Source organism: Numenius arquata, chromosome 5, assembly GCF_964106895.1.
Source record: "Numenius arquata chromosome 5, bNumArq3.hap1.1, whole genome shotgun sequence".
Classification (NCBI taxonomy): Eukaryota; Metazoa; Chordata; class Aves; order Charadriiformes; family Scolopacidae; genus Numenius; species Numenius arquata.
The window spans coordinates 22,922,692-22,934,993 of record NC_133580.1 but is presented as its reverse complement, the minus strand read 5'-3'; the positions used below and the strand labels follow the sequence as shown (position 1 = coordinate 22,934,993).

The following is a 12,302-nucleotide window of genomic DNA, read 5'->3' as shown; positions in this document are numbered from 1 at the left end:
CTACATGTGTGTTTAAAGGTTTAAATAAATAAAAAAACCCCACCCCACAACAACAACAAACCCACCTGCATGTACTCAGTGCTATTTTGTGTCACAGGTTTGAATACTAAGTTATGATAATGATTTGTTACATGTCTAAAACAGATTTTTGAACCCAGTGAAATAATTTAAAGATAGTTAAATGGGAGAGCTTGCAATAAATGCTGCAAGTATATCTGAATGTGGGTGCGTGTGCGTATAAAATACGCATGCCCATGTGTCAGCAGGTCTGTATGGAAGTCGCTTGCATAAAGCTTTTCCAAGCTGTGATGTAAAGTTTGTAGGTTTTTTGAGACAAAAAGACTTGATACTTCCTTACTTCTGAAAAGAACCAGTTAAAGTTGTGGTGTATGAAATAATGACCCAATTGTACTCTTTTCTTCTGTTTAACTACCTTTAAATTATTTCACCCTTTATTCCTGCTACAGTTGTACACCAATGAGACAAGGGTATACTTTGTTTCAGACAAGCTATTGGGGGGCAAGAGGGGGGTTATTGGAGCTTTCCTGGACGAACAGTGTTAATCTCCAGTGCCTTTTCATGATTTTTTTTTTTTTTTTTTTTTTTTTTCCCCACAAAGGTTTACTCTGCTCAAGGATGTTGAATTCAGGCCCCATATACATATATACGTATCTGGAGTACTACTTTGTGTGCAAAGGATTTTTTTTTTTTCCCTTGAAAAAAAAAAAAAGAAGAAAAAGATTGTTGTTAATGAATGGTCAAGGTCTTCCCCCTCCTTCCCTCCCCTTTTAAATCAGATCTTGGGGTTAAGACTGAGAACTGCCTTTTGTTCTTCAAGTCAGACAGTGAGGCTGAAGATGTGGGTTTCTGATTATTGGTGGCACAATGTGAAAGAATCGCTTTCCTTCATGAGAGCGAGGTGCTTTGTCGCCAAGGATTGTCTCAATGCCAGTAGCAAGGACAAATGTATGCAGGAGGAAAAGGGTCTTTAAGGGATGGAGCTATATGGTGTGGGTTGGGGTGGTTCACACACACACACCCCCTGCCAAAAATCCATTTCTATCTTCCCATCCCATGGAGGAGTGACAGTCTTTGTCACCCTGTGTGTTTGTAATAAATGGCCAGGGTACATTTTTCACTCTGCCACTCTGCCAGACTTTTTTTTCTTTTTTTTTTTTTTTTTTTTTTGTGGAGCAGATCTGAGCCACCTCACCGTGGCTTATAAATATCAATTATATTGCACCGGGGCTGGGGCAAAATAAGTGATATTTATAATCAGCTCCTCTCTCCCAGTAATGGAGCATCTTTTTGGGAGGCAAGTTGAGCTGAAGCTTCATTTCTGGTGTTGTTGCAGCATGCCTCCCTTCCTGAACCCCAGCCAACCTTATTCTGACCCAACGTGGCTGCCAGGGGGGATTGCCGCTCGCCACCACTGCTGGTGGGGACACCAGCCAGCTCCTGGTGGGAGGTAAAAGCTTGCAGGATGCCCCCCAAAATCAAAACTGTGGATGATTTAAAGGCCCCCACCCCACCTTCTTTTTAAATTTTTTTTTCCATTTTTAGTGAAAGTTTATTTCATTTAGCAGTCCTTGCCAGCATCCATCCCAGCTCCTGAAGAGCTCCAGTTGAATATGTTCTCCAAGGGCAATTATTACTTCCCTTATCTTTTCTTGCCAGCTTTGGCAGCTCTGCTGGAGGCCGAATGCATTTTCTCTATCGGCAGTCAAAGCGGAGGCTGCATTCCTGGGCTGTGATACATGGAACGCCATGGCACCCCCGCTAACAAAGGACCCAATTCGCTCTACATTCCCATGGTCTTGTGGATGGCCTGCCCGGCTCAAAGTTTACAAAGACGCCAAACAGCCAGAAGAATTGGGGTTTATGTTTCCTTTCAGTCTTTCACAAACACTTTATTGATCTGCGGCCTTTCCTGGCCACTCGGAGAATTAAGTAGTTGCAAAATGGAATGATTTTTCTTTCTTTTTTTTTTTTTATTTTTTTTTTAACTATACATTTTGTGTGTTTTATTATCTGTCTATTCATAATATTTTTATTTGAAATGAGCGGCTTCCTGCAAACTGAGCTGGGATGTTCTTTATGTGCGTGAAAAAACCCCAAAAGCTTTGACAATGATGAACACATTTAAGTTGTGCTCCACTTGTTTACAAAAGTCTCCATTTGGTAGCACATCAAAAGCATTTTTCTCCCTCCGGCACAATGGTATATTCATGCTAGCAGTCATTACTCAGAGATTTGAAGCATCACTTTATTGGAGCCCACCACAAAACAGTCTAAGGCTCTTTGTTTCATTTGTTATTACCTTCTTTTTTGTCTTTTTTTTTGTCTGTCTTTTTTTTTTTTTTTGATGCGTTCAGTTCAGACCTGTTTGTAGTCCCTGATGGCTAAATTCCAGCCGTGCCCTGCAGCAGCTCGGTTACTGATGCTGGTGGAGTGTGCCTGCTGGGCAAGGGGCTTTCCTGGGGGCTCCAGCTCACTCCCTAAAAGCCGGCACCTTGGCGGAGCTGCGGGAGTCCCAGCTGACGTGTGTTTTAGGATGGGTTGATCGACTGATAGACCTTTAACTAACACCCAGCAAAGCTTCGGAATATTGAGTTCTCCTTAAAAAGTGGATTTCCAGGCTAGGAAGACATCTGCAGTTCATTTGGGTGTTTGGCTGTTGGACTACTATTATTATTAATAATAATTAAAATAATAATAAAATCAATAATAACAATAATAATAATTTAAATACGCAAGTAGCCTAACTGTATATTTGTCATCAGTTTGTGAGTTTTTTATTGTAGTTTAACATGACTTGGGACTTAACAGGCACTAAGGCAGAGCTATTACTAAATTGTTCAGTATATGTGGTATATCTTTATAGGGCTTTAACAGGTAGCTGGAATCCACAGAAGTTTTCTGCTTGTTCAAAGTACCTCTTGTGCTTAGGAGGAGGATGAATGTCAAGAGAAACACTTTTCAAGAGAAATTAATAGACTGACTGTGAAACACCCATTTCTCCTTAATGGAAGGGAACAGGCGTATCCTTGGGAGCAGGGAGGAGCTCCTCAGGAGAGGGTTTTCCTTGGGGCCGGAGCAGCCGTTGTGCCCTGACCTCCCACCTCGTGCTAGGAAAAATTGAAGAATGAAATGCAACTGGGAGGTGATGAGTTTGTGGCAGAGCATCACAAAGTGACACAGAAGAGGAGGCCAGCAAACAGGGTGCTCCAGGGAGGGACTGCAGGGAAAACTAACGTTAATTAAAGATTGCAATGGGTGAGAAGAGATGAGCGCTTGGCACCTGGAGGCACCATCCAGGGGAGACCCAGCGAGAGGCCTGAAATGCAATGCAGGGCGAAAGCCTTAACGCCAGTAATAATTCCCCAGAGGAAGCAATGGCAGTTTGGTGGCTGCTGTGTTTAATGATGTATTTGATGAGTATGTGCATGTTGGCACAGGAGCAGTGACCCGGTGTTGGCTGAGGGACTTTTCCATCTCCGCTTGCATAGAGATGTGCCAAATATATCATCAGTGCACAGTGTTTTCCCTGGTCTCCCAGAAGGGGCCATCCCTTGGCTCCCCCAGGCCCAGCAAAGCCTCTAGCCTTCCGTAAGGGGGAGACGGTGGCGATGGGCATCTTGGGCTCTTTCATGTTGGTGTCTTGCATTCAGGACCAGCATGAGGAAGCCAGTGCCTTTGAAAGCAGCCTTGGAAAAACAAATGACACAAGGAAACCTTTAATAAATGGGCACGGAGAATAGGGTGTTAGTAATGCTTGTTCTAATGGGAGGAGCTGATTACAGGCTGCCTTTTGGCAGGCTGCTTTGGCAGGGGAGTTGGACTAGATGATCTCTAGAAGGTCCCTTCCAACTCCAACAATTCTGTGATGGCTCTTCCTTGTTTAACGCAGCTTTTGATGTCTGTGATCCCATGGCTTGATGCTGGCAGCCTGTAAATGCCCAGTGAAGTTGTAGGCTCTGGGAATGGAGCAAAATGTTTCCTGGAGATGTGCGGCAGTCAGAAGTGGCGTTGCGGTGATTAATGTCTGGGCGCTCAATCTGTTGTCCTTGTTGCTTGTTATCCTTGAAGCTCCTCCATTAAAATCCATCATTTCTCTCCCTGTGTTAGATTCGATGCTGCTGGTAGCAGAGAGGTTGGAGGGTCCCTTCAACATTGAGTCAGTCATGGATCCCATCGATGTAAAAATTTCGGATGCGATCATGAACATGCAGGAGAACAGCATGCAGGTGTCTCAGAAGGTACATGGGCCCAGAGGACAATCGGACCTTATTTCTGCAATGTGTTTTATTTCCCTGTTCTCGTTGATGTGTTTTTTTCTTTAATGTCCTTTCAAGTATATATAAAGCCAACGTGTTATTTTGGGCAGGGACTGGGTTGGAGCCTGGAGAAGGGAGGTTCCTGTGACCTCCCATTTCATAAAGCCCTTTCCTTCTCTCCTGTAGGTTTTCCAGGGATGCGGCCAGCCAAAAACACTTGCCCAGGGCCGGACTGCTCGCTCCGTCTCCGAAAGCGGTTTCAGCGCTCGTTTCAGACCCTACAACCCTGAGGAGCGGCCAACAACAGCCGCCGGCACGAGCTTGGACCGGCTGGTGAGTGCCTGGTCCTGCCGGTGTCGCGCTGGCGCTTCGCACCCCCGTGCTACAGCCTATAATTTTCCATTTGTGATTTATTAGGGTTTCTTAATATTCCTTGGCTGTCTTAAACTCTCAGAGGGGTGTAATCTGCCCGTGGCTCTAGATGTGAATTATCTCAACGCTTCTACGTCAGAAAAGTGCCTGTTGTAAAGGCTTGGCTGATGAGTAATATGTGTCTGAGGAGCGGTGTTTAATTTTGTATTAAAAAAGTAGATCAACCATCAAAACACGCAGCCTGAAGATCTGGCCTATACACGTCTGTTGTGATAAAAAATACCTTTCCAGCTTCACTTTTAATGAGTGTTTGGTATTCTGGATTATGTCCTGTGTTTCTTTTTTTTTTTTTTTCTTTTATTTAATAGGTTACTGATGTGAAAGAGAAGCTGAAGCAAGCCAAAAAATTTTGGTCATCTCTCCCTGGCAACATCTGCAACGATGAAAAGATGTCTGTGGGCACTGTCAATGAGAACGAGTGCTGGAACGGGAGCGCCAAGAGCAGGTTTGGCCATGCTGCCGCCCCCCAGTTTACTCTCTGCCTCTCGCCCCAGCCTTTCCCGGTGTGCCAGCCCCTCTCCCCGAGGAGAGTGACCCCAGTTTCCCCTAGATGGGCTGCTGCCCTTACCCCTTTTTTCTTCGTAGATGGGAGAGGTTGAATGCAAAGCTAAAGGGTTGTCCAAGCTCTTCGTGGTGGTTTGTTTTAAAGGAGGGAACTGAGTCCAGATACCCAGAAGCAGCATCTTTCTTTGGATTTAAACTTGCTCGTGGGTTTGGGGAGGTGATGTGTACAAAATCCTGTCTCCTGGCCGCAGAGTGGGGATGCTGGTGCTGTCTGACAGCACAGTTGCCCCAGTGCCCACAGTTGGTGTTTCTACCAGCAGCTGTTGGTGGGTTCCTTGCTGAGCAAAGGCAGGGGAGATGGAGGCTGGTGAAAGGCCCTCTTCTCCGCTGCTGAGGTCAGTGGCACGAGGGGGCTGGTAGTTGTCATGTACGCTTTTTATGGAAAAGGAGTTACAAACTTTTTTTTTCTTTTTTTTTTTTTTTTTCTTGTAAGGAAAAAATAACTAACACATGAATAAGCCAAAGGTTTTTTGTCATATGGTTTATGTAACTGTTTAACTTTTATTTTGGAAATAGAAGTTTCTTTTTTTCTCTTAGCTTACTGAGGAAATACAAGCAAAATCCAAGATGTTCCATTAAAAAAAAATAGTCATCCAGGGTTTTCCAGCCATTTTTCCAAGTAATAACAGTTTTTGGCCTTGATATTTTTGGGGCACAGGACTCAGCCATACAGCATAAATTCTGCACAGTTTTGCGTGTGCCTGAAGCTGCCTTGCTCGGCCAGGTGATGGTTTGGGTCTCTGCCACAAGAAATGGCTCTGCCCTCCTGATGTCTTGCTATCAGCAGCTTGTACAGGGATTTTTGTGGCAGGTTTGCCCAGTGTGTGAGGTCTGGCACCAGTAGGGAGGGGAGACAGAGACTTGGCAGCACTGGGCAAGGAGACAGAGGGGATGCTGGACATCCTGTGTGGGTTCTGCAAGATGTTTTCCTTTGCTGTTACTACTTTTCTCTGTAGTTCCAACACGCTAAAAGTTCAGTAGTCTTCCATGCTTTGGTCTCTCTCTGGCTTCTTTGAAACATATAATATCCATCACAAGTAGTAACAAAAACCAACAACAATAATAATGATAATAATAAACCCTCCCATATACAGTATACGGGGCAGGGTTTGAGCATTTCCTTCAGATCTGACTGCTTGATCTCCAGGACCAGTAGGTTGCACTAAAGGCCTTTTTCTCTCTCGTGATACCGATGTTGGCATCATAACTAAAAAAAGTAAGGTTTTTTTCTGTTAAACAGTGATTTTCTTGCAAGTCAGGTAAATGATGGAGGGAAAATGTGTCATATCCCTGCTCTGTAAAAATGACACTCCTAATACCTATTTTAGCAGATGTATTTTTTTGGGGTTAGTTTCTCAGTCTCCCTTTTAAACCAAGAGGCCGTACATGCATTCAGATCTGTGCTCCTCGGGCTCAGCAGCTTGGCTCTTGTCCGCTTCGATGCATGAGGTTATGATATCTCATCTTCAACATCACAGATGCTTCTCCTGCTGGGGTTATTAGGGGAATTACATCTCATGTCTGCGTGATGAGAAGTACGCGTTTAATACCCCAGCTTGATAGTTAAGATGCATTATGCAAAGCCACAATGACACTCTTGGCTCCAACAATTCCTGTAGGTTTCTCTGGGATAACTATGGCCCCCAAGGTTGTTTTCCTCCAAGTGTCATCTAACTGGGCATCAGGGCATCTCAGCAGCTTGTTTTGCACTGTTGTCTGCAGCAAGCTGATTTATGGTGTCATAAGCCATTATTATTGTTACAAACCCCAGATCTCCCTTCTCTTTTCAAGTTGGGGAGAAAATTTTCTTTCCCCTGCCTTTGTGGCACAGGGTGCATGAAAACCGTGTTTAATTCCGCGTGCTGCTCAAGTTGCAGGGAGGGGAGAAGGGGTGAGAAGGTGGAGAAGGGCTCCGCGAGGATTAGCGTTTGGGAAGATGACGTTGGGCTCAGAATCTCACCCAGGCTGGAAACAGGGGTGGCATCACCAAGTTCCCACACTGTCGCCATTTGGTGGGGGACCCCACCGAGCTGCAGCTCCAGTACCAGCAGGAACGGTTTCTTTTCAGGTATGACTTTGCAGTGACTGGCAACGGCTTAGCAAGTCAAGTGAATAACCCGGAGGTAGAAGTTGACATTACCAAGCCAGACATGGTGATTCGCCGGCAAATCATGGCTCTGCGGGTGATGACCAACAAGCTGAAGAATGCGTACAGTGGGAACGATGTCGATTTCATCGACATAAGTATGTTTGCTGTCGTTTGCTTTTTGCTTTTTCTTTTTCCTATTTTAATTGGATTTCATGCTAACACGGGATAGCTGGTTAAGCTTCAGCTGTGGGTAAGCACGTTAGTAAAGAGGGTGGGAACCGGCATCTCCGACAGGCTGCACGAGGAGGGTTGTTCCCACAGAATCATAGAATGGCTTGGGTTGGAAGGCACCTTTAAAGGTCATGTGGTCCAACCCTCCTGCCATGGGCAGGGACATCTTCAGTGGGTTGCTCAGATCCCCGTCCAATCTGACCTGGAATGTTTCTGGGGATGGGGCATCTACCGCCTCTCTGGGCAACCTGGGCCAGGGTTTTGCCACCCTGAGTGTAAATTTCTTCCTTAGAACTAGTCTAAATCTCCCCTCTTTTAGTTTAAACCGTTCCCCCTTGTCGAGTCCCTCCCCTCCCTCATCAAGAGACCCTCCTCACCTTTCCTGGAGCCCCTTTAGGGACTGGAAGGGGCTCTAAGGTCTCCCCGGAGCCTTCTCTTCTCCAGGCTGAACCCCCCCAACTCTCTCAGCCTGTCCTCACAGCAGAGGGGCTCCAGTCCTCCCAGCATCTCCATGGCCTCCTCTGGCCCCCTCCAACAGCTCTGTGTCCTTCTGATGTTGGTGGCCCCAGAGCTGGAGGCAGCACTGGGGGGTGTCTCCCCAGAGCGGAGCAGAGGGGCAGAATCCCCCCCTTGCCCTGCTGGCCACGCTGCTGGGGATGCAGCCCAGGGTGCAGGGGGGCTTTCTGGGCTGCCAGCACACGTTGCCAGCTCATGTCCAGCTTTTCATCCACCCGCACAGATGGGTGTGACATCTCATAAATGTTGAAACATCTTGCAAATGTCAGAACATCCATGCGCTTGCTTTTTTTTTGTTGTGTCCCCCACTGCCTTCTGCGGCAGGGGAGGACAAGCCCGTGTTTCTCCGCAGGTGAGGAGAGCAGCGGGGAGGAGAGCGGCAGCGGCTGCGAGCTCCAGCAGTGCTCCCCGGAGTTCGAGTTCAACGCCACTGAAGTCACCGGGAACTCCAACAAGAGCGATAAGAACATGAACACTTCTGCCGCTGCCAGGAGCGGTTTATCACAAGCAGCCTTGCTCCTTAGCATTTTGTTCTTGGCCATGCAAAGACAATGGAGATAATTGTGCAGCGTAGGGGTTTGGGGGGGGAAAAGACTTTTATTATCAAAGTTAGAAGGCACCTGCTTTCACTTTTATACCATCTAGGGACTTGGCTTTTTAAGTTAATGGACAACAGTGTACAGTTTTTACTATGTTGCCACTGGTTTTAAGATACTGATTATTATTTTTTTTCCCTTACTATTCTGGGAATAACAGGAACGGGGACTACCAGTCTGTCCCGTTCACCAAGAATCCATGTTAGAGTGGATAACAAAAATGTATATACAAGCCTGTAGTTAGCTTGGCATTTGTGTCTTTATCACTTTTTTTTTTTTAATTTGATTTTACCATATTTCTTACGAAAACAAAAAAAAAAAACAACCCAGGGTCTTCTCTGGGCCTGTAACAAGTATGTGTTTCAGAAATGAGAAATATCTGTACAGAAGCAGGTTTTATTTATCATGTTATCTTACGGGGAAAAAAGCAATTGCCCAACAAGCAGAGAACATGTTTCATGTAGTTAACTTCCCGTTTATCCACATAATGTTAGTTGCCTTATCTGGGAAGAAATTGAAGTAATTTGTCTTTATTATGTGGTAAAACAGAAGGGAAACGCAGAGCTGGTCAGCGTGCCAAGTGCCCCGTTTGCACAGGGCATTAATGCCAGGAGCAGGTTGTACCTTTTTTACAGGACATTTGGTGAAATTGGAAGAGGCTACAGAGAATTCCGGTTCTGCAGACGCTGAGAAGAGTTGTCATTTGTCCCCTGGCATCCTTGCAATTAGCTGTAACTCCCGTAGGTCAGTTCCCGACATGCATCCCCCGTGGGAATAAGGCATTAAACTTGTTCGGTTGGAAGCAACTTGTTGTCTCACACATCCAAACGCCAATGTCTTATCTTGTCCACAAGTTTGTTAGATGAATGCTGGATTAATTTTTTCAAATTTTTTTTTTCTTGTTGTTGTGCTTAAGGAGTACTTTGTGGGAGGGGAGGCGGGGGAGGATTGCATCAGGTTTGTTCTTGCAAGATTTTTGTTTCCTCTCTGATGGGGGGCAAAAGGGAAGGAGCAGGCGGGCAGCACTGTCGGAGGAGGAGCAGGCAGGAGCTGGCAGGGCTGAAGATTCCTCCTTTTCTCACTGTATTTGGTCCCCCGAGCACCGATGCCCAGCAGCTGCGGCTTTTCGGTGCTACCCGAGACACCCTCCTCTCTCTGCCTGTGCTGCGAAACAGTGTTGTGGTGAATGGCAGCTCATTAATAAAAGAAATGTATATTTTTAAGAGAAGAGATGAAATAATTTTTAAGAGTTTAGGGAAAACAAAGTCTTTGGAAAGACTCAAAATTATTCTGCACGTCTCCTCCTGCTTTAGGTAGCCTTTACGTCTGGTTTGGACGCAGGAATCCAGCCAGGAGAGCAATCCAGAGAGCAAGAGTTTGCTCTATTCCACCCTTGTCTTGTAAGGATAATTTTCTATTTTTATATTGAAGCATTAATTACTTGTTAGCTCAGGGTCAGTGTTATATTCAACTTTATTTTCACACCAAATTTCTGCAAAGCTATAAAGACGGAGTATTCTTGGCTGGTATAAACAATCCTGGAGGCTTAATTTTACTAGAAGTAGCCAGTTATTTATTAAAACATGATGTTAGTAGAGTTAGGGATATTCTGGCTAGATTATTTTTCTTTAGAAAATAAATCATGGAACCATAAAATTGAAAAAGTTATAAATTTATGTGTGGGAAAAAAATGGATTGTAAATAGCTAAGTTGCCTTGCGAGGAATTGGAAAATGTGCTGATACTTAGAAACTACCTCAGTTCTGAGGAATTTCCTTTCTAGCTTTTGAGTGCTATTACATTTACTTGGTAGAAGTGAATCTGGTCTCCAATATGTAGCTGAAAGAGTTATCCCTATAGACCTTGTTAGATTGTTTTTAATTTAGAGGGTTGAACTACATCCAGCTGTTTTCTTTCAGCTAAGTTCCCTAACAAAGAGAATTTCTGAATTAAATATTGCTGATGGTTTCCATGACTTTTCCTGATTTGTTTGGTTTCATAGCATTTTCTGATTGCCCTTTAATTATTTAAATGGTTCTAGCCATTTGAATTTTAATCCTGAAATAAACAAACCTTAGATGCACTACCATTGTAAATATATTGCAGTAAGGTCTGACTGGATAACCCTTCTGGCTCACACCCAGCTGGCAGGCCGGCAAAGTTAAATGAAGAAAAAAAATAATAATAATAAATTAAACTTCTTCAGAGCTCAGAGAATGGTGGAACAAAAGCCCTTGTGTTCCGAGGGGCTGACTTCTCCAACATCTCCCTTCTTGGCGTGTTCATATGTAAGAAAGTTGCTGTAAATTCTCCTGCTTTTGAGCATTTCTGCTCAGAAGAAAACGTTTCTGAGTTTATATTTATCGGTTTACATCTAATTGCTAACTAATTATTATTCCTTAGTTTGGTACAAGACCTGCCGTGAGTTTTAAGTGTGTCCAGTTGACTTTGTTAATAGCACAACCGTCCTCCGCTATATAAAGGACAGATTTGTCACCTGGGGCTACAGGAAACGAGAGTAAACATCAATGTAGGATGATCAAAAGTTGTGTTCCTGCTTTTATTTTGTGTTTGTGTGTGAAATTGGCTCTCTGACATGAGCTTGTAAACTAAACCATACGGGTAGGGACGAGGCGTGCTGCTCGCTTTGAGGAAGGCTTATGCTCCCTTCCCTCCACGGACCAGCCTCCCCATTTACGCTTCTGGTAGGGGGAAAAGGAGAGCAAACAGTGGGACTCTTGTCATCAGAGTCTCTCTTTTTGTGCTGTGGTGGGTGGTGTGCCCCTAAAGCAGGACAAATGACCAGGGCAGAAATAGGAGTCCTCCCGCACGCCCAGGGAAGGGTCCTGCTCCTGCCCCTGCTTGAGCCAGCCTGGCCTTCGTCCTCACTGGCAAGTTGGGGTATTAATTCTGGAAGGTGCAACCTCTCATTATCATAGAATCACAGAATGGTTTGGGTTGGAGAGACCTTAAGGCCCATCCAGTGCCACCCCCTGCCCTGGGCAGGGACACCTCCCACCAGACCAGGTTGCTCAAAGCCCTGTCCAACCTGGCCTTGAACCCCTCCAGGGATGGGGCAGCCACAGCTTCTCTGGGCAACCTGGGCTCTGAGGTCTCCCTGGAGTCTTCTCTTCTCCAGGCTGAACCCCCTCAACTCTCTCAGCCTGTCCTCACAGCAGAGGGGCTCCAGCCCTTGCAGCATTTTCATGGCCTCATCTGAACCCGCTCCAACAGGTTCATGTCCTTCATTTATTTCTTAGAACTGATGGTGCTGAAGTTTCCGTCACCATCCTCTTAATTGCTTTAGCTGGGTGTGAGACTTGCTGGACCAAGCCAGACCTCTGGCATGGTCCTGGCTCCTTTCTCATGGTAGCATCTGGTGTCGGACGTTTCAGAGCAAGGCACGGAAAAATCTCTTCCATCTTTTTGAATGTTTTAAATCATCACGTCCCACAGTAACCGCTAGTGCTCTTTGTCACCTTCCCCTCCTTCCCCAAGCCCCTTCTTCCCTCCTACCTTTGTGCAGCCCCCCGTGGTGGTGATGGTGACAACTCGATCAGTGACAGCCTGCATGGGGGGGCTGCTGCCCTGCTTGCAC

General features: G+C 45.5%; 1 protein-coding gene across 1 annotated transcript in view; it reads left to right on the top strand.

Moving 5' to 3' along the window:
- GPC4 (glypican 4) overlaps window positions 1–11,245 on the top strand; it is a 70,777-nt gene extending 59,532 nt beyond the window's left edge. Inside the window, exons 5-9 of the mRNA XM_074147185.1 lie at window positions 4,129–4,259; window positions 4,464–4,610; window positions 5,018–5,154; window positions 7,342–7,517; window positions 8,462–11,245. Of these exons, the coding sequence (XP_074003286.1) occupies window positions 4,129–4,259; window positions 4,464–4,610; window positions 5,018–5,154; window positions 7,342–7,517; window positions 8,462–8,670 (800 nt within the window). The 3' untranslated portion in view covers window positions 8,671–11,245. The remainder of the gene's footprint in view (window positions 1–4,128; window positions 4,260–4,463; window positions 4,611–5,017; window positions 5,155–7,341; window positions 7,518–8,461) is intronic.
- Window positions 11,246–12,302: the final 1,057 nt, after the last annotated feature.